Source organism: Saccostrea cucullata, unplaced genomic scaffold, assembly GCF_032062105.1.
Source record: "Saccostrea cucullata isolate Sc308-1 unplaced genomic scaffold, CSIRO_AGI_Scuc_v1 ctg7298, whole genome shotgun sequence".
In the NCBI taxonomy this organism is placed as follows: domain Eukaryota; kingdom Metazoa; phylum Mollusca; class Bivalvia; order Ostreida; family Ostreidae; genus Saccostrea; species Saccostrea cuccullata.
This window is the reverse complement of record NW_026919945.1, coordinates 130968-153726: the sequence shown is the minus strand read 5'-3', so window position 1 is coordinate 153726 and position 22759 is coordinate 130968. Positions and strand designations below refer to the sequence as shown.

Genomic DNA, 22759 nt, shown 5'->3' with positions numbered 1-22759 from the left:
AAGTATTAAGAAAATATGATATAAGATTTGCATTTAATTTACACTGATAACATTTATCGAGGTAAGCTTCATAATCTTTGATTACCTAATTTTTATTAAAGACATTATTTCTAGATATTTTTATCAAACTTCATATGTTGATACATACTCATGAGAGATCATTTTTAACCTTGACCTTTCCTTTGACCTTTGACTTCACTTTTCCTAAATCAGTGTCAAACATCATATGCTGATACATACTGATGAAAGCCATTCAACTGCATCAACAATTTTGACCTTGACGTTCTATTTGACATTGACCTCACTATTATCAAATTATGTATAAGTCACTCTCTAACTAAAGCCATCATTTCTTGATATTTTTAACTTCTTACGTTGATACATATATATGAGATATGCAACTGCATCAAAATTTTTTACCTTGACCTTTGCTTTAACATTAACCTCATTTTTCCTAAATTAATAGTGGGAAATTATCACCGTGTGAAAATGACTGTTTTACATACAATTCATTTGGGACTCTAAATGCTATATTTAATTTTAATTTTTTATATTCTAAAATTATTTTATGTGAAAGTTTGTATTTTGACAAATATTTCTCATGGGTATTTTCTGATTATTTACTTAATTACCAAGTGACACTTGTCAGACACCAAAGGGGCAGAGTGTTATACCCAAAGACCTTTTTATCACTTAAACAAACATTATGCTATTATTTAATTATCGGCCTTCTTTTTGTCCATGTCAACAAAGCATTTAATTATTTGTTCATTGTATCACTTTAACTCATTGTCAACACCTGTCATTTTTAACTCATTGTTCATTTTCTCATATTAAATACCTTCGTCAAATTTTACTAAATCAGTTCGGAGCCAGGTGTACTAACGGCCACACGTCCGACTTGTTCCCCTACCATCATGTTTTAACTATTTTAACATTTAACAGTTTGGAGGCTACGGCCATATCCAACGGATTACTGTTTATTGTTGTATCATGTAGCCATTTCCATCGTTGGGACCTATTGTTAATAAATTCGGAAACTATACTTATTCCTCGTTACTTTGGACCTTTCATATGTGTCATCGGGAAGAGTCCTTGGAATACGGCTCTACTACTTCCGGCCAATGACGCCACTCACATTCCCTCTTGCCCGATCAAAGACACATCTTTTAGACCCAAACTACGCAGTCATGAAAGTATGTTTAAAAGTCAGTCATATGAAAGATCCTTAAAGTCGGTGTGATATGAAAAGAACAATTTTTGGTTTGAAAGTTTCTGATTTTCTCCTTGTGGTCTTCTCGTTGTACATCAATAGGCTGGAAGCTGGCTTTTAATATCTCTATGTCAGATACTCAGTTGAAGATCAGAATTTGTTTCGGAATCAGGACCCACGTGCACACAATAAACATTTCCATACAATATTGACTATTCTACTAATTCACTGTAATATTTCACTTATTTCACCATGTTCACTGGATGTAGATAGTTAATTGGAGTAGTTGGTTTCGGCAAATACACACACATATTTAGAAGGTAATAATTTAACTAAATGGAGTTGTATGTTGTATTTAATGGATATGCAATTCCTTTCATGGTAGGTGTAGTTGTCTTGGTTGTAGATAAAATCACACTCTTGCATCGGGGAGTCGATGGACTGAAAAGCTGCTTGAACGTCATATGGTCTAAAGCAATATTGTAAAGTTGAACATGGTAAAGTGGTTTCTAAAGTTGAAAGGCTACATGAAGATGTTGAGAAATCCAAATTGCTGGTACAGTAATGCTCATCAATTAATGGAAGAAATATACAATCACAATCAAATACACAACAGGAAAAACCTTATGCATGTGACACTATAACCTACAACTTACACAACAATCCTTAAGATGGCAATTTTGAAAACAAAAGATCAATCAATTTTGTACTTATATGTACTGTACTGTTCTCCAGCAGTTTAAGGAGTTAATCCAGCTGGCACATAAATTCACAAGTACACAACATACATTATTATTTTAAACTCTTATAATATTCCTGCAACTACAAGAATGAACATAGTCTAACCTGCTGAACTTATCTGAGAATTACAAGAATATCAATTTCTGTTAATTTTGAAAACCAGAGAGCAATAAAAGCTAAATACAACAATTTGTTTGGAGACCAGGCCCATGTACTCCAAAACTAGCACGAAATTTATGAAGAATGAAAATTAAAATTGAAGTTGATCTAGATTAAACAAAATATATCAGCTGTTTAAAGGTTACTGGCAATGTGTTGAGCTTGCTTAAAAGTTGATATGTCAGGACTGTGGATGTGTTGTGTAGGATTGACAGGTGTAGAAAATTTGCATAAAACTGTTTATTAATTGTGATTGTAAATTTAGCAACGAGTACAAGGTATTCCGCTATGAAGCTCATCCATTTCCATGACTATTTGAGCTTGTAAGTCTAGTCTAGCATGGTAATTGTTCTAAAAGGTCAATGCCTAAGATAACAGGATGATGAAGAAGTTCAAACACATGAAAGATATGAGATGTCTAATGACCACTAATATTCAAAGTTAGCTCTGTAGTTCCTAACATACCGGTATTGTGAATTTCTCCACAAATACCTATTCCGTGCATATTACTTGACTACTTGATAAGGAAATTTTAATGAATATTCTTTCAAGAAGACTCGTAGACACACAACTAAAACTAGCACCAGTATCAACTAGAGCAAAAAGGTCATGTCGCCTTATTTGAACCGGGAGGAGATTTTTCTCCAAATCGACCGAGAATGATAAAGTGGGATTCTCTGGTGAAAGACTACCAATAAACGTCCCTGTACAGATCTTTCTTGAACACTCACTATAACAATCCATTATAAACCTTCATGTTTACTAATATATCCTCGGCGGGGCATTCATGTCCTTTGGACGTATTTTTATTTTTTTTTTTTGGGGGGGGGGGTTTAACTGTCTCTCATATTTAAATTATAATTTAGTTCAAATTCTCTAATTCTTGTTAATATGTGAAACTAGACAGCAATTTCTAGTGTGGATTCAAGGAATTTGGACTAACGTAGTTAATAGTGCTCGAGAAAGCTAGCAATATGTAAGTTTACAACAAATTTCGCTTCAAGTTGTACCCCATTTTGAGAACAGCTGAAATTATGACATCACTGATTAAATCGTCAGTTACTTAATGGCATGTTATAATTTTCCTGATAGTTTGCAATACCATAATTTTAAATCAATATGCTTATACGTATAGTGTTTTGGTATAATGATTGATATTCAGATTATGCCCATTTAGATGGGTGACATATATTGTGAAACACCCTTTTTCAGAATTTAGCGCAATCACTGAGTATTGAGTAGTTGGCGTATTCATGAATTTGTGCTATACTTCCGCGCTATATATTGTATTAATATATATGTATTTATGAATTATGATATACTGAAAGGAAAAAGAAACGCAGGGTAGCATAATTTTCGATAAAAGTATGACCACATGACCGAAAATTACGAAAATTGGTAAGAAGGGAAATTTAGTTACTGTGCATCAAAATCTGTATTCAGAATTACTCAACCGTAAAATTTATGACGTCACGTAGGGAAAACGCTAAAAAACCCAAAACACGTACAATTTGATAACGACAAGTTTGTCAACAAATCTTGTTGCATTATTTGATGCATATGAGGTATGCACATCGTTTTTCAATGTTAAGAGACATTATGAATTTATTGCAATCTTGGCACAGTTTACGAATTCAAAGTTCAGTGGGGTCTTGTTTCCAAATTGCCTAATTAATGAAAAAGGCAAGAACGGTTTACTGAGCAGTCTCTTGTAAATTTTCCGACATAAAACGTTTTAGTCGTTGTTAGAGAGGGTTTGGAGTGGTTTTCGATCAACCGTGACGATGACGGTAACGCGAAACAGAGTCATGTTACGAGCGGGTTATTCCTCCTGCCATCTCTTAAATCGCGGCCTTACTACCACAAAACAGCCATTATTAGAGTAGATGAAAATAATCATCACATTCATACGAAGTTTGAAAGAAAACAACTCTGGTTTTTTGCGCCAGTCAACTTACGGTTGTTTTCCTCTCACTGGCGCATGCGCGCAACGTTTTACTTATTTTTTGAGTGTTTACTAATGCTAAATATAGCAAGGATTTGAAAGATAAACCCTCTGATCAAATTCCATGCAAAAGAGAAATATGACTCTGACAAATGCACGAGATAGACATTGAAGATAATGAGAGATTTCGATTTTCACTTTTGGGGGGTATCGTCATATGACCTTCAATAACTTATGAATACTTAGACAAAATCATACGAGAATTCGGTTATATCTTTTTGAAAGATGATTTTAAAAGGTAGATAGGAAAACTAAAAAGTATTTTCAGAAAAACAAATTTAATTCACCTCAAAAGTTTACCCTGCGTTTCTTTTTCCTTCAGTATATATAAATTTCCTAGTGGTATTCATGAATTAGTACAACAATATCCACGCTAAAAACGATAAAATATAAAGCCCGCTTTTATGAGTGCACACAGTAAGTTACCATGACCTTATTTGAAATTTTAGGGTTTGAATTAGTAATTGTTTATGGATAATCAAACCTTGTTAGTTCATGTATTTTGAATCCTCAGAATATGTAGACTAGAAAGTAGGTCACAGTGAACTACTTTTGGAATTTTAAAGCAACATCTAAATATTTCAAGTCATCAAAAACTGAAAATCACCAAATTTGAATAATCAAACTTTGTTCGTTAATGTATTTTGAATCCTCAGAATATGTTAACTAGAAAGTAGGTCACAGTGAACTACTTTTGGAATTTCAAGGCAACATCTTAATATTTCAAGTATTCAGAAAGTGAAAATCACCAAATTTTGTTAAGTTATGCATATAAGGGTCTTGGTGTGTCTTGTCTAAAAAGTAGGTCACTGTGACCTACTTTTTAAAATTTTATGGATATAGCTAGTAGGGGGCTTAGAATCATTAAACTTTCTCAGTTGATGTATTTTTTAATTTTAAAGTGTTATCGTAATTAATACAGCAGTCTTAGAGACATTAAATTGAAGTGATATGTTGTACAATTTATCAGAAGAGTGATTCAACGTTCTTGATCCTCCTGTATTTTATTTTTCATAACAACAGTCAAGGAGAGTTATAAATCTTGAATACAGTAGTTTTCACTTTATTTTGATTCATTATTCCAGGTATAGTGAAAACACTCTTCTTGTTTTGGTCAACGCTTTTTGTATACATAACGATACCAAATGAACACTAAACATATCTGCAATTTTTTGATTGTTTTTCACACTGTGTCACAGGCCTTTGAATCGCTTAAAACAATTTTGTGTGTAAAAAAAATAAAGGTATGGAACTCTTAAACTGGGTACCCAATTTCGCTAATTAAATTTTTTTTTATTCTAATGCTCTAAAATTCTACTTTCTATTGAAATCTGTTCATACATAAACGTTCTTCAATTCTACCAAAGCTCATTCCGAACTTCCATATATTTTTTGATATATTCTGAATTCAATTTCAAAAATGACCTACTTTCTTTTACTCGACATTAGCTTGGGGCCCTGATCATTCACATGTAAACAGACGGTGTTTGAAGTGCAGCGAAGAGATGCATATATAGTATTTCCAAAATCTTTCAACAACTTAAAGTTGATTTCTTACTCCAGATTGTAAGGTTTAGTCCGTAATAATTCCTTTCGCGAAAAATTAATTTGAAAACGTCCACATCAACAACTACACTGCCATGTTGATTATGAATGTAAAAGAAGCTGTGGTAGAACAAATTTTTCCCGGAATACATTATATATCTTTCGATTTTCAAAACAATTAGACCGCTAAAATGTTATTTGTGACATAGTAAGATCATATAATCAAATTAAAGAAAAACCTTGTAAAGCTCGAATGCAAGTGAGCAAATATTCATTTAGTTTATAATAAATTCCGGGGAAAATTTGTCCCGTCATTCCCGCTTTACAATTATTGAAGGCCCAAGCTGATGTCAAGTTAAAAAAATTAAGGTCAATTTGGGGATTGATTTCAGAATATCTCCAGAAGTATAAGGAATTACGGAATGAACTTTGGTAGTAATGAAGATTATTTAAATTTGAATAGATATAGATGGAAAGTAAAATTGTGAAGCATTTCATTTGAAAGAATTTATTTGGCGAAAGTACGTGCCCTATGAAAAGAGTTCCATACCTTTATTTTTTTTCAAACCTCACTTTTTTTCTAACCGATCTGAAGGTCTGTGCACTGTGTTATCAAAACAATGAATGATATTAATTCTTTTAATGAGTTATCTAAATGAATGAAATTATTATAATGATTATGACTACATATTTTGAGAAACTCACATACTTACAAACCTATATCAAGTGATTTTTATCATTTGAGCAAGTTGAAAAATTAATTGAAAGGCCAGTACGTGCTGGACTTGTACTTCACCCCTGAAGCATTATAGGGCCTGGTCACAATAAGGTATTGAATTTATACAAAGCAAGGCCATAATTTGAAATTTTGATAACGAAGCATCTTTGAGTAATATAGATTCAAATTTGTTCAAATCCAACTGCCCCCTGGGGGTAGGGCAGGGCAACTGTAAAAATTATAAAAAGATCGTAAAAATATAAAAGTCTACTAAAACCCAGATTAGTCAAAGAAATATGGAAACATTCTAAGTTAGTATAGAGGCAACATATCCCCTTTCCCTTGGAGAGATAGGTTTGGACCATGTGTATATTTAAACTTTTCAGTTTTTGACTAATTTCTTCTGTTTTTTCTCTAATCCAAAATAAATACTACGGTGAGTGCTGTGATACATGGACCTTTTGTTTATTTGTAGATGGAGATGCAGTTTTGATGTGCCTTCTGCTCTGCCCTTCATACAAAATAAATCTGAAATCTGACGACTGGATACAGAAATATAATGCTGTTGCCAAAGTTTTCAAATTTAAGAAGATTAAGAAGCCATCCAATCTCAGCAACATAAAGAAGTACAAACCAATACTCAAACAGGATACTGTGGAAGTTGAATTTTCCTGTGAATTCTTCAGAGACACCAGCTTTCTTAGATTTGCAAGGGATCAGAAATTCGTGAATATGTTTCTGGATTGGGCAGAAAAAGAAAACATTGCAAAGTACTGCAGATCATCAAATTATCTGAGAAAAGAGATTGAGGAAGAAGTTTGCTGTTGGTTATTGCCAAATCAAACAGAACAACTGATAGAAAAACTTGGAGAAGACATGTTCACACATGCAACGATGATGGACCAATCAATACATGAATTAGTGTATACCAAGCGTATGTTTCTTTTTAGTTGTTTTACATAACATTTAAGGTCTTTTCACCATATTTGTGTAAATGATTTTGAGTTCAGCTTAGCTGAAAGCTTGTTGACTTCTACTTTCACAATATAAAGTTCAGTGTCAGAGCTACAGTCTTGTAAGAAATGTTTTCTTTATTATAGTTGGCATACCAGTACAGGTTATAATGAGAGGTGATGAGTCTGTGAGGAATTTCTTGGACAATCTGAAGAAAGGGGAGACGACCATGTATCATGCCTCTGGGATGATCATTGGGTGTGCAGGTAGTGGGAAGTCAACCTTACTAGAAAGACTGAAAGGCACCGACCTGAAAGAAATTCTGAAGAATTCAACATCGACCAGGGGCATTGACGTACAGTCTGACATTTTTGATGTGACAGACACCACAGTCCGAGGTATGGCGTGTTAATGATTTCCAGGCATTTGATTTTAATTATGACCGAATTAGTAGAGTTAATAAGGTTTGTTTAAATAGGTATCAAATAAGATTCTTGTCAACAACAGAATTGTAATAATTAGTCGTATTAATTTGAAAGCATCCTAATATTTATAAATCAATCCATGATCGGTCAAATAACTGCTCAAGGTAGTGTAGATTCAAGGTTGTTCAAAACATACCCCTGCCTTTGCCTCTCCTGAGACTATATATTTTAACCTTTCACACTGAACAGATTTCTGCTTTTCTTCAACCAAAGTACTAACATAGTGATGCAGCTCATGTGCCTCTGGTATTTGTTGCTGTATTAAATTTAAGTTTATGTAACTCAACAATCCCAGGGTGTGGTGTCCACTGCCCCTTAAGCTTTTTAGCATTTCAATGGTACACGATTATACAATATCTAGTAAATGAAAAATACAAGATATCCCGTTTCCATATAATATAAGCTACTCTGTACCCTGGCTTAAGCGAAAAAAATAACGAAATATGCATTTTTTTATCAAAGAGTTAAAAAGAAAAGAAATTCTTAATTTTACTTGAATAAATTGAAAAATTTCTAATGATGCTTTTTTTCTTTTGTAGTAAACACGTCAAACGAAAAACAACGCTTTAAAGTTAAAATTGATGAATCAAGCGAACAAAAGACTATTTCAAATCAGCCTGCAAAATTATCAGGTGACATGAAAAGATTAGACATCAAAGAGTCAGGGGATCAGATGGATGCAGCCAGTATAGCAAACGAACAAGAATCGGTCAGTGATGAAGAAATTACACATGAGAGCTTGGATTTAGATTCTGAATCACTCAAAGGAAATGAAGCCGCTGCTTTCGTGGATGAAAGAGAAAAGTTTGAAGACAAAAAAATGGTTTCTGAAAATTCAGAAATATCAGGAATTTTAAAAGTTTCCAAAGATGTTTTGGGCGAGCCAGAGAAAAAAATTACCATGGTTGACTTTGCGGGACAGTGTTCATATTATGCCTCACACCAGATTTTTCTGAGTCCACGGGCATTCTTCATTCTTGTGCTTAATATGGAAAAAAAGTTTGATGAAAAGGTTGGAAAAGAGGTCTGTAGCCAAGAAGGTTCCATTTACGAAGGGTGGACACACAAAGGTTTGTTTTAGTTACATTATTTGTTGTCTAGAATTTATTAAGGTAGGACACAATAGATAGGCCAAATATTTCCTCAAATTCAATTTTTCTGAAACTTTGATATTTTGTTTTTAGATACAAAATCTCTTTTTATATATGATATAAAAGAAATTCAACCACACATTTTTTTCCACATAGTCTGAAATATGGCCTATCAGACCCCTGTAAGAAGATTGTGAAATCAGACATTCGACTTGAGAATTAGCCTTATTTTACAATCATCATTTGATCTATTGCAAATTTGTGTAATACTTTAAACAAAAATATACTTTTTGCTACTTTAAATCAGTAAGTCATATTGATACAGGGAAATTTGAGTAAAAATATTAAGTAAAAATGGAACAAACAAAGCGTCGGAATTGAAAATTCATATGTAAATATCCAACAGTTTAAGTTTTCTTAAGAGAAAATGTAAAATTCAATTTTTTACAAAAAAATCAGCAGAATGATTCAAATGGATCTTGGAATATATGTTAGATATTTGGACTTACGCCCGCGGAATCTCTAATCAGCCACTCTTAACTCACGTCTGGATATTAGGTGCCAACTTCGGCCGATTATACCTAGACCACACAGCCGTTCGCTTCAGTTCAGTCATTTGGTTGTTTATTTGACTCTCTGTCATTATTATTTCTACATTGCTTACCGTTTAGGCAGGTAAATCCCAGCATAAAAATATTCACTGAAATCTCCGTTCAAAGTATGGCTCCAATGACGAAATTGTTTACCTCATCGCATAAAAGAGTTCATAGTCTGTTTTCTTTCATGTGATGTTCAATAGCCATAGAAGACATTAGTTCAGAATAAAATAGGGTACAAACAAACTATAGGAACTCTCTTTCGGAACATTTCGGTTGCAATTTTTCAATCGAGTGGTTAGGGCTTACGCTGCTTATAGTATATATATTTAAGATTGTCACTTTTTTATAGAAAATCCTTTTTATATCACCTGAGCCTAAAGCTCAAGTTTTTGTTCTGATCACATTTTGTCCGGTGTTCGTCTGTCTGTCTGTAAACCTTTCACAATTTCGACTTTTTCTCAAGAACCACTGCGCCAATTTCAACAAAACTTGCCACATGATACCTTTGGACTTCGAAGATTTAAGTTAGATCATAAAAAGAGCCACACCATCTTTCAAGGGGAGATAATCAGTAATTATTGAAAATACATTATGGCATCTTTTGAAAATATGCTCAAGAACCACAGGGCCCAGAAAGATGAAACTTATATGGTATCATCCCCAAGTAGGATAGATTTGCGTTTGTTCAAATCATGACCCCCGAAAAAGGGTGGGATGTACATTCAAATTTGTTAAAATCATGACTCTTGGAGTAGGTAGGGGCAACATTGGAACTATCAAAGTTTTACAAGAAAATATAGGATAAGTCTTTCATCATCCTCTCAAGAAAAAGGTACGCTATGGTTGATCACATTTATATGGAAGCTTCCGTAAATTCAAGTGTGACCCCCAAGAGTAGGGTAGGGCTACAGTGAAAATCCAAACATGTAAAAAATAAAATGTCAGAGTTTTTCAAAAAAAATTAAGTAAACATCCTTAGTAAGTGTAGATTCAATTTTGTTTAAATCATAATTCCATTTCCCTTGATGGGATAGGTTTTTACCATATATGCATTTAAGCTTTTCATTGCTACACTGATTTTTCCTTTTTTTTTCTTAAGCCATTGCTCAGGGGAGCGATGTGGCTCCGGGGCCATTGCTAAGTTGGGCGATGTCTGTCTGTAAGATTGATGGGATTATTGTGGTCTAAGAATCTGGTATAGTCTGTGAAAGGACACATATTTATACTTAAATGAATTGTTGCTCCATACCGGAGGATTCAGTAACTTTGAATAATTTCATCTAACAAGATTTTTTAGTAACATTGAATAATTTTATCTAACAAGATTAAGCCCCCAGAAAAATGCAGTTTTACTGATTGCATTATGACTGAATTCACATCAAAACTAAATTGATGTACATTTTCTTTCCTCTGGAGGTGGTTACACTCATGAACATAGTAAAGGCTACCGGTGGTTTAATGTGAGCTTTAGCATCTATGGTCTTGTATTTATTGATAAAGTCATTGAGTAATTGTTGATTTTTATTTAATTTAGAAAACCTAACATTCTGGGCCAAGTTGGAGTTGATTTATACTCATCAACATGATATAGACTATTGTATACTGAGTTAATGTTTATTTTTTTATTTAATTCAGACTATCTAACATTCTGGACCAAGTCCATTCATCAATACAGCAGTGAAAAGGCTCCTGTTTTACTGGTGGGCACTCATGCTGAAAGGAAGACAAAAGAGGTATTTGATATAAATATCTTTTACCTCACCTTGGCCGAAGGCTCAACTGAGCTTTTCGGATCAAAATATGTTTGTTGTTTGTCGTTGTTGTTGTTGTTGCTGTCGTTGTAAACTTTTCACATTTTCATTTTCTTCTCAAGAGGTTAATTTCAACCAAATTTGCCACAAAGTATCCATGGGTAAAGGGAATTCAAATTCAAATAAATGGCCTTCTCCAGCAAAATTGAAACTGATGTAAAAGCATCATCTGTATTTGAAATTTTTTTTTTTTTCAAATCATAACTCCTGGGGGTAGGATGGGGCCACAATGGGGCGTCAAACTTTAACATTTGAATACAAAGGAAAATAATAAATATCCTTTACTCAAGAATGGCAAAACCATGATTGTTCATTGTTACTTATATGGAAACATCCTCTGGTTCAAATCATGACCCCAGGGGTAGGTTGGGGCCACAATGGGTAATCAAAGTGTAACATAGGAATACATAAGAAAAATCTTAAAAATCTTATAGAACAGCAAAGCCATGATTAGAAAAAAAAGCCATGATTGGTCATACTTATATCGAAACATCACTTAATGTAGTGTAAATTCAAGTTTGTTCAAATCAAGACCCCCGAGGGAAGATTAAGGCCAAAATGGATGAGCAATGTTTTAAGTAGGAATGCACTGAAACGTTAAATCTCACAAGAACAGAGTAATAATTGGTCATCAATTTAAAAGCATCGTTACCTCTTTCATTCCCAGTCATGAAAAATGTCAGAATGTATTATAATTTAAGCACATCTGAACAAAGGTTTAAGACAACTGATATTTTCTGTTCACTTTTTGTCCATATGTTTATCGGTATGTCTGTCTGTTAATTTTCCTTTTTAGCTCTACTGGTCAGAGACCAGAAGAGCTTATGCGATAGTAATGCGTCCGTCGTCCGTCCGTCTGTCTGTCTGTAAACAATTTTTCAAAATGCTACTCTTCCTCTTCTACAGTTTTGGTCTGATTTCAATATAATTTGGCACACAAGTAGACTACACTAAGATACATAATTCTGTATATCAGTTTTTGATTTTGATGAACAGTGTTGCCGTGGTTACTAAAAATAGAAATTTCTGTGAAATTCTTTCAAAATGCTTCTCCTTCTACAGTTTTAGTCTGATTTCAATATAACTTGGCAAACAAGTAGACTACAATAAGATACATAATTCTGTGTATCGGTTTTTGATTTCGATGAAGGGTGTTGCCGTATTTACTAAAAATAGAAATTTCTGTGAAATTCTTTCAAAATGCTACTCCTTCTACAGTTTTGGTCTGATTTCAATATAACTTGGCACACAAGTAGACTTCAATAAGATACATAATTCTGTTTATCGATTTCTGATTTCGATGAACGGTGTTGCCGTGGTTACTAAAAATAGACAGTTTTGCGAAATTCTTTCAAAATGTTTCTCCAAATTCAATTTTAGTCTGATTATAACATAAGTGTGGCATGCAAGTAGACTGCACTAAGAACAAAAAGAGACTTAATCAGGGATCATTATTCTATTTATTGCTGTTGAAAAGTTTAAATTTCCAACTGCTTAAGTACTTTTCTCTTCCTTTGCTATAAGTACAAACCAGTAGAGCTTCAGTCTCGACAGAGACTTCTGGTTTTCATCAAATTTGCAAGAACCACTTTTAAACAAACCTGCTACGAAGCATCAGTAGATGAATGGGATTCAACGGCGAGGTTTCTACAAGGCTGTTTTTTGGCCCATGTTTTTTGCGAAAAATGAAATTAGATTGCCAACAATTTTAAACTTACTTTCATTATATTCAACATGTCTAATTTTGTGCTGAATATTTATTTTGCGAGAAAAAAGTTCGGATACTATTGGAATAAACGATCAAAGTATGGTACCCTCAACTGCTTTAACATTGACTATATGGGAAAATGTTGGAGGGTTATGATGTTTAACCTTCTAGTCATAACGTGTTACATTCTGAACCAAAACCATAATTTGATAATTAATTACTTATATGTACAGAAACATTACACTGAAATATGGTTGCGGTTTGCAATGCAACACACACTTAAAAACTAATGACTTTGCAAATTTTGCAATCTGTTGAGTTGTGGTTAATTTTTTTCAAACACTTAAAGTGAATCATACACATTTATAACAAATTAAATGTCCAGTCAATCAAACAGATTACTAGTAATTCCAACCTAGCTTTGAAAGAAAGGGGTATACTTTTTTACCCTTGCGTGTCCGTTTAGCTGTCTGTGTGTCTGTCTGTAACAAATGTTCTTCGCATATTTTCGGCAACTACTCAAAGTAGATGATTGGGGCTTTTAACACACGTTTTGCATGTCAAAAGGTGACATTTATTTTTGTATGAATACAATGTCAGCTGTTTGTGTTTGTATGTACCAAATTTCCATCACGGTTTTCTCAGCAAATACTCATTGCAGATTCTTGAAATTTTGGTACACTCTTTGCTTAGGCATGCCATGTTATTGTTAGATTGATTCATGAGAGTCTATCAGAGTGGAGGTTTTACTATTTAGTACTGGCTTTTCCTTTTATACCAGTATTAAAATCATACGAAAGAAAAATAATTGATTATATTATAACATGCCTGTGTGTTTGTTTGTTAGGAAACACTTTGACAATAGAGACGGTAGTTTCAATATATAAAGACCAAGGTCAGACTTATTGTTTCACAGTAAACAATATTAATTATTTAATGTAAATCAAGGTTAAAAATTTCTTGATTTGGGTATGTTGCCGTTTCAAAGATTTAACGTACGTTTATTTTCTGTTCAAAAAAACCCAATGCCTTTAGTAACCAGCTCCTTTCAACTTTATGTGAATTTGAGTTTTACAAGATGTTGATGATGCAGTTTGTGCCTTGATCTGTTCTAAATCTGTTGCCCAAATAATAAGTGGTCTTTTCATTATACCCCCCACAAACAAGGTTTTGGGGTATGTATAGGAATCGCCTCGTCCATCTATCTGTGCAAACATGTCCTGTCCATATCTTTTTTTTACGGAGGAACATAAGAATTAATACCTAACACCTTAATCCAAGGTCATTTGTGCAAGTTCAAAGGGGCACATGTACATGCGATTACAAAAACATTTTGAAAAAAATTTAACATGAAAATGGGTACGGTCATGGAATCAAAAGATAAGAGATTTTTACACTTCCTATGTTTCAATCTAAATGAAATACTATTAAATCGATGTACTTACTTATAATGTGTAGAGGTCTTTTTTTCTACTTTATACCTGTAAGAATATGTATGGGTCGCAAGCACAGTTATATTTTAAATGATTTGTCTCAATATATGATATATCTTAATATTGAAAGCATTTGTTTTTTATAACTGATTGTTTTTCATACTTTTTATGTTATTATAGGTAGCAAAGATGTCTAATAAGAAAGCGTACACAATTTCCATTAAATTTTTATGGCTACAATTTCAGAAGTTCTGTTTCCAAAATATATTAAATTAGTTAATTTTTTGTGTTACCTCAGCCCTATTCCATGTTCCCTGATGATATATAGTTAATCTTTCTAGGGTTTTTCACATTGAATAGCCTTCTACAAGTAATAAATCTTCATAACCCTCTTAGATGCTTTTAGAGGGACCCTTTAGATACCCCTTGGTCACGTGACTAGTATATGTTGGTTTTGCAAATAAATTGTAAAATATGACAGAGGAAACATTACTGGACATAACTGAAGGAATTAATTTGAAATTCATCATGGGCCAAAAAATAGCCTTATGGAAACCCCACCTTTGTTACAATGAAGGCTACACTGTCCTCTAATGGGACATAAATACTTAAGGAATAACTGTCTTATTTTTCGAATTCATGAAGTGATCAATGGATTGGCTTGTGTGATAATTTGCATAAACGCCGAAGGCGTTTATGCATAAAATTATCACACAAGCTAATCCATTGATCATCTTCATGAATTCGAAAAATAAGACAGTTATTCCTTATATTTACATGCTTTGATACCGCCAATCCACGTGCTCCAAGCCTGCTTCTCTCTAGCTGTTGTCCCGCCCTGCACGTGTATTTTTTTTGGAACTGTGCCAAAACATTCATGAGGAAATCAATTACATTTACAATTGGTAATTTTATCTCGGACAAGGGATTGGAAATGTAAATATAAATTAATCAAGTAACATTTAAATGCATTTTATAATGTCAAGCAAACTTAAGAGTAATTAGCAAACCCTTCTAGTTGATGCAATCAAAGTCAGTGAATACATCCGCAAAAGAACGTAGCAATATATCGATTTTTGAATATAGATGTCAAAATGTTTTTTTACCATTTCCTTTTATGTTAATTACCCATCAGTACTGAATAAATATGGATGGCACCTTTTTTGATTTTTTAGCTCACCTCGACGAAGTCGAGATGAGCTCATACTATACCCCCGGCGTCGGCGTTAGCGTCGGCGTGTCAGGTTAAAGTTTTAGGAGCAAGTCCATTCCCAAGTAACTATAAGTCCTACCTGAACCAAACTTGCATGGATGATGAATCTCAGGATGGACACTATCAGACTTGCTTCGGATGCTGGATCTGATCTATTTTTTCATTCCCAAGTAACTATAAGCCCTACCTGAACCAAACTTGCATTGATGATGTTTCTAGGGATGGACACTACCAGACTAGCTTCAGATGCTGGATCTGACATACATTTTCATTCCCAAATAACTATAAGTCCTACCTGAACCAAACTTGCATGGATGATGCATCTAAGGATTGACACTATCAGACTTGCTTTGGATGCTGGATCTGACCTATATTTTCCAAACAAGAGACCAGGTTAAGTTTTGCGAACAGATCAATCCAAATGAACTTGAAGTCCTTGATATCTGCAGTATTAACAAAGTCATGAATATTTGTTAACACTATACATGTTTTTCACTATACACGCGTAGAAATGTGTATATGCCATGTAAGGGGTTAAACACAACTTGCAAGAATATTGTTGTTGGGATGATACTAAATATTAAGAAAATTTGATGTGAGATTCCCATTACTTAAACTGATAACAATCGTCGAGGTGAGCTTCGTAATCTTTGATTACTTATGTTTTAAAATTGAAATACCGACATTAATAGATTAATAGAAAAAAATAATGTAATACTAGAAAACAGTAAATCTATTTTGTGTTTTCAATTTACAACGTAAAAACGTGTCATTTTATAAAACTGTCACTGTATTAACGAGATCCTACTGTATTATTTATTTCTTTGTTTCATTTCATACTACACCGATTTTTTTCAACTTAATGCTTAACGCCATATGTTTATGTCACCATGTAGTTACGGAAGCGACACATTACTTTTTTTTAGCTCACCTCACCTTTGTCCGCTGTCTGTCGTCGTTGTCGTCGTCGTTGCTGTCCTTATCGTAAACTTTTCACATTTTCCTCTTCTTCTCAAGAACCAATGGGCAAATTTCAACCAAACTTGCTACAAACTATCAATATCCTTTGGTAACAGTGATTCAAGTTTGTTCAAATGAAGGGCCACACCCTCTTCCAAGGGGAGATAATTATGGATTAGTAAAACATTTATGGCCAAAAGCTTATTGTCAAGAACCACTGGGCCAGGAAATATGAAACTTATGTGGAATCATCCTCAGGTATTGTAAATTCAAGTTTGTTCAAGTTTGTTCAAATCATGACCCCGGGGGTAAGGGTGGGGCTGCATTGGAATATTAACGTTTTCTATAGGAATATATAGGGAAAATCTTTAAAATTCTTCTCAAGAACAGCAAAGTCATGATTGGTCATATTTTTATGGAAGCATCCTTAGGTGGTGTAAATTCAAGTTTATTCAAATTATGACCCCCAGGTGTAGGGTTGGTCCACTTCTCAAGAATAGGAAAACCATGTTTGGTCATATCCTTATATAGGAAAGATTCAAGTTTGTTCAAATCATAACCCCTCTCCCTTACCCATTCTGCCTTTAAAGGGTAGGTTGGGACCACTTACGCATTGAAGCTTTTGAATACTAAACTGGTTTTTAGTTCACCTGAGCCAAAGGCTGAAGTGAGCGTTTCTGAATCAAAATTTGTCCGTTGTCTGTCGTCATTGTAAACTTTTAACATTTTCATCTTCATCTCAAGAACTACTTGGCCAATTTCAACCAAACTTGGCACCTTGAGTATCCTTGAGTGAAAGGAATTCAAATCTATTCAAATGAAGGGACAAGCCCTCTTCCAAGGGGAGATAATGATGAATTAATGAAAAATTAATGGCATCTTTTAAAAATCTTCTTCTCCAGAACCGCTGGGCCAGGAAAGATAAACTCATGTGGAAGCATCCTCAGGTAGTGTAGATTCAAGTTTCTTCAAATCATGACCCCTGGGGTAGGGCGGGACCACAATGACGGATCGTTTTACGTAAGAATTATATAGGAAAAAACTTTGAAATTCTTGTTTCCAGAACCACTGGGTCAGGAAAGATGAAACTCATGTGGAAGCATCCTCTGGTAGTGTAGATTCAAGTCTGTTCAAATCATGATCCATGGGGGTAGGGCGGGGCCACTATGGCCGATTAAAGTTTCACACAGGAATATAAAGGAAAAATCTTTTAAATTCTTGTTCTTCAGAACCATTGGGCCAGGAAAGATAAGCATCCTCAGGTAGTATAGATTTAAGTTTGTTCCAATTATGACCCATGGGGGTAGGGCGGGGGCACAATGGCTAATCAAAGTTTTACATAGGAATAGATAGGAAAAATCTTTAAAAGTCTTCTTCTCTAGATCCACTGGGCCAGGAAAAATGAAACTCATGTGGAATCATCCTCACGTAGTGAAGATACAAGTTTGTTCAAATCATGACCCCAGGGGTAGGGCGGAACCACAGGGCTGATCAAAATTTAACATAGGAATATAAAGGAAAATCTACTCCAGAACCACTGGGCCAGGAAAGATGAAACTCATCTGGAATCTTCCTCAGGTAGTGTAGATTTTAGTTTGTTCAAATGGTAACCCCCAGGGATTGGATGGGGCCCCAAAGGTTGATCAAAGTTTTACATAGAAAAATAAAGGAAAAATCGCAAGAACAGAAAAGCTATGTTTAGTCATAATGACATCTACGCATCCTAAGCTCATGTATAGAAGATTTAAATTTGTTCAAATCATGGCCCTTTGGAGTAGGGAGGGTACCCCCCCCCGTAAACTTTTCAGTTCTGATCTGACCTGTGCTTTTTCTTAACCGATGTGCTCAGCTCAGGGATGTGGCCCCAGGGCCTCTTGTTTTTTTTTCTTCCTAGCAACAATACTCAGATGAACGATGTGGCCCCTGGGCCTCTTCTTATTGCTTGCTCGTTTTTTTCTTTATATTTGTTTCTGATTGATTGATTGTATATTGTTTAACGTCCCTCTCAAGAATTTTCCACTCATATGGAGACGTCACCGTATGCAGGTGAAGGGCTTCAAATTTAGACTTATACTCAGAACTAAGGCCCACTGCGCAGTGAGAGTTCTTTAGGAAACGGGACCTAAGGTCATATCCGTAAGACCCATAACTTTCACTTCTGATGCCGAGCACTTGGTGAAGGAACAGTCGCTACCTATTTTTAAGTCTTGGGTTTGACGCGTCGCCGGTAATGAGAATTGAACCCGGGCCTCTCGATCACGAAGCGAGTGCTCTACTTTTAGGTTACCGTGAACAGTATACTTGTTCTTGAATATTAAAATTCCTTTTTGTTTACGAAGTTTTCCTTACTCTAAAAGTCCATGGTATAATTTTTATATTGAATTATGCGTGGTCAGTGGATTATTTTTACCCTCCCTAATATTGTTCTTAAAATTTGCTTCTGTGTTGAATTATGCTTCCGTTCCTTTAGGTTGCAAAAGTTCTGGCAATTGTGTTTGAATTCTACACAGTTACTAAAACTGTAAAAGCATTGATATTGTTGATAGCAATAATAAATATTCGATATTAAATCATTTTTTACCAGGAGAAAGAAAAGTTTTTTCGTGAGATATGGACGAGCTTGGAAACAAAGGATGCGTCTCTGCAAAGGCATTTTGACAGGAAAAGAATGTTTGCTGTTGGATTCCACGAGAATGAATGCATTGCAAAAATCAAGCTGTCAGTTGTTGATGTTGTCAAAAACCTTGATCACTGGGGTGAGAAACTCCCATACTCCTGGGCAATGTTTGAAAACTTCTTCCAGGAAAAGAAAAACCTTAAAATAATCAACAAAGAGACACTTTTGGCTTTCAATGAAGCATTGCCACAGGAAATGAAGTTGGAAACAGTCGAAGATATTCACACCATGCTGCAGTTTTTCCATGACATCAGAGAAATTTTACACTTTAACCAAGAATCTCTCAGAGGAATAATAATTCTTGATGTTCAGTGGTTTGCAGATGCGTTCAAAAATGTAATCACAGATAAAAACCACGCAGCAGAAGATTTATTTAAGCTTGCCTCACAATGGAACAAATTTAATGAAACCGGAGTACTGAGTGACACACTGCTGTCTGCGATATGGGAAATGAATAGCAATGGGTACCTTGAGCACAAAGATGATATCATGCAATACATGGAGAAGCTTGGTCTCTTGGCTAAAATGGAAGACAACAATTGGTATGTTCCCTGTATGAACAAAAGATCGTTTCCTGTGCGTAGTTTTTCATCCTACCCTGCCTCTTCCATCCTCTGCTACACGTTTGATGTTCTTCCTGCTGGTATTTTTCATCGCCTTGTAGCGAGTTGCGTGCAATTTCCATGGAAAATTGTCAAAGTAAATGAAGACGGAAAAGAACAACCTTGCATTTACCAGACAGCAGCCGTGTTTTTGTTCGAGAAACACTGTGTTCTGCTTGGAATGACCCAATCAGAAATTCAGTTGCAGGTGTACGTAATTGAGGGAGAAGTTGAAATACCCACATGTATCAAGATAAGACAGAAAATTGAAGATGAATTGCACACTCTGTCCTCTACATTTCAAAGAAACTTGAAATTCCAAATTGGCTTTAAATGCAAACCTATTGGCTTTTGTGATATTAAAAAAAGTCACGTGATCACGGAATCTGAGCTTACAGAACCGACTCTTCTGTGCCCTTCCTGTCCTATGGATAAAAAGCACAATATTGACACGACAGAAATCCTCAAATACTGGAAACAGGTAGTGTGAATTGTGGTCTTTAGATACTGAAATGAAACAAATATGACCTACGAGATAGAATAAATTCAAAGTTTGAAATAATAGGTTTGAAATGTGAATATATCATGTTTGATTTTGATATAAATACTTTGATACCTTCTTTTATTTGATTAATATTTTTTTATCTTAAACACATGAAACTTAAGAAGTTATTAGACTAATTGAAAATATAAAACTTTATTGAGTTTACAAGGTAAAGAATATATATAATTAATATCATAAATTTAAAATTCCACAATACATTCAACTGTATTATAGAGGAGAAAACACAAAATCTCAACTGTATTTAAAACTGCATTAATAAAAACTTTATTAGTTGACAACCAACATAATAACATGTCAACTTGTCCATGGCCATTATCATATACATTTTCCTGGTCAATACTTTTTGTACATTTTGACTGACTTCTTCCTTTTAAGTTTCTTCTTCCAATTTTTTTAATGCTAATGAATTAAAATGAAAAGACTTTTTTCAGATGAAGACAAGCGCTTCCACAACTCCAATCGCCTCAGGACAAGACCTGGGGGACCAATCTAGATATGCAAAACTCGGAATGGCAACAAACGATGTATTAAATCAGGCATACAGAGATATACTGGAGATGGAGGTGCCACCTTCCAACATTGAAAACACAGTCAAAGCGTCACCAGTTTATAAAAAATTGCGTCCAGAACAAGAGCATACCTTGCAGGATGCTAAAAATTCGGGATATAAGAATTTCGATATCTCGTTAACATACACAATGATCAGAAACATTTGTAAAAAAGTTCCTAAACCAACGAAACGAAAATGGGGCGACGAGCCTGCAGCAAGAGAAGTGACCGTGGGTGATGATATCGAGAGAATTAGGTCAATCCGGAACGGTTTGACTGCACACGTGAGCTCAGCCTCCACATCAAAGTCAGAATTCCAGAAAACCTGGTCCATTATCTCAGATATCTGTCAAAGACTGGAAACTTATACGGGAAAGAAGTATTTGGATGACCTCAAAAGAATCCAAAAAATGACCTTGAGAATGGAAGATGAAAATGCCATTATAGAAAAGATCAAAATGGAAAGTCAGCATAAAATGGTGAAAAAATTGTGTTCAGATATGGAAGATGTGAAAGCAGCAGTAGAGAGGCTTGAAATGAAGCATGCGTCAAATTAAGAGAGGAGTGTAAATCTGAACTTTTTCTTTGATACTAGAAAGTAAAATGTGTATTACTTTAAATAGACTAAGATGTGAAATTCCTGTTCAAAACAAAAATAATGGTTTATTATTTTTTCAATTAATTAGATACTGGAAAATAGATCTGATTTTTTTATAAACTTGGTTTCAAATTAAAAAAACACTGATAATGAATTTGAAAATATTTTTTTCTGTGAATTTAGAAAGACAACTACATTTGTAACATTGCGTGATCATCTACATATATGTCAAAGAAAATGTTTGGAAAGTCAATTGTTTAAAGACACAGTGCATATGTTGAAACTGTATTATATGTATGAAAGAAAGTTTAGCTGTGTATCAGATGATGAATGAATAGTAGATGTTATGAATCTGGTACTTTCCTATATATGAATATCAGAAGGACCTTTTTAGGTCACTTAGTCTCAGGTGACCTATTGCTATCTTTTTTGTCTGTCGTTTGTTAACCTTTGAACATTTTCAGCTTCTTCTCTGCACCTGCACAACCAATTTAAACCAAATTTGGCACAACATATCTATAGGTACAGGGAAACAATCATTATGAATTTCATTGGACCTGCTCCCCTGTGTCCCAAGGGTTTGGGCCAAAACCACCAAAATTAATGCAATCCTTAAAAATCTCTTTACTTCTGAACATCAAGCAGTAAAACTGTTGGCATGATTGCAATCAGCATTGAGTCCTCTACCAACATTTTGGAAATCATGGCCTCAGGATCAGGGATGCCAGTGCGGGGCTAAATAGATACATGTAGTGTACTGAATATGCGTTACTGTATACAGGGAAATTATAGCCCCCGTTTTATTTTCGTCCCTTTCGCCCTCTTTTTGATTGGACGAATTTAAAACGGGGCGAATTCAAATTATACCTCATAATTTTTTAAACAGAAATATGATTGGGCGAATTTAAATGGGGCAAAATTATTCACAAGTTCAAAAGGGCGAAAATAACACGGGGCGAAAATAATCCTGTATACAGTATTTTTTAGTTATGACATTTCATAGTTATGTTGAGCGAGAATGCCTCTTCCAAAATTCTGAATTTTATGTCCACAGGGTCAGGAGGTTCTGGTGTTAGGGCGGGCGCTATTGATAATGTAGTTAATTTGCATATATTCTTTGAAAATCTTCTCTA

At 34.5% G+C, this 22759-nt stretch overlaps 1 protein-coding gene across 1 annotated transcript; it reads left to right on the top strand.

Moving 5' to 3' along the window:
* Positions 1-6860: 6860 nt before the first annotated feature.
* Positions 6861-22366, top strand: LOC134240696 (uncharacterized). Its single transcript, XM_062722764.1, has 6 exons — positions 6861-7315; positions 7482-7733; positions 8360-8890; positions 11146-11243; positions 19220-20395; positions 20911-22366. The coding sequence occupies exons 1-6, from the start codon at positions 6874-6876 to the stop codon at positions 21583-21585; spliced, it is 3174 nt and encodes a 1057-aa protein (XP_062578748.1). The 5' UTR covers positions 6861-6873; the 3' UTR covers positions 21586-22366.
* The last annotated feature ends 393 nt before the right edge of the window (positions 22367-22759 follow it).

Excerpts from the sequence above, each read along its gene's own strand:
- LOC134240696 (XM_062722764.1), top strand. The coding sequence starts at position 6,874 with ATGTGCCTTCTGCTCTGCCCTTCATACAAAATAAATCTGAAATCTGAC. Across the intron at positions 11,244-19,219 it reads CTGAAAGGAAGACAAAAGAG|GAGAAAGAAAAGTTTTTTCG; the intron begins GTATTTGATATA and ends ATTTTTTACCAG. Across the intron at positions 20,396-20,910 it reads TCCTCAAATACTGGAAACAG|ATGAAGACAAGCGCTTCCAC; the intron begins GTAGTGTGAATT and ends GACTTTTTTCAG.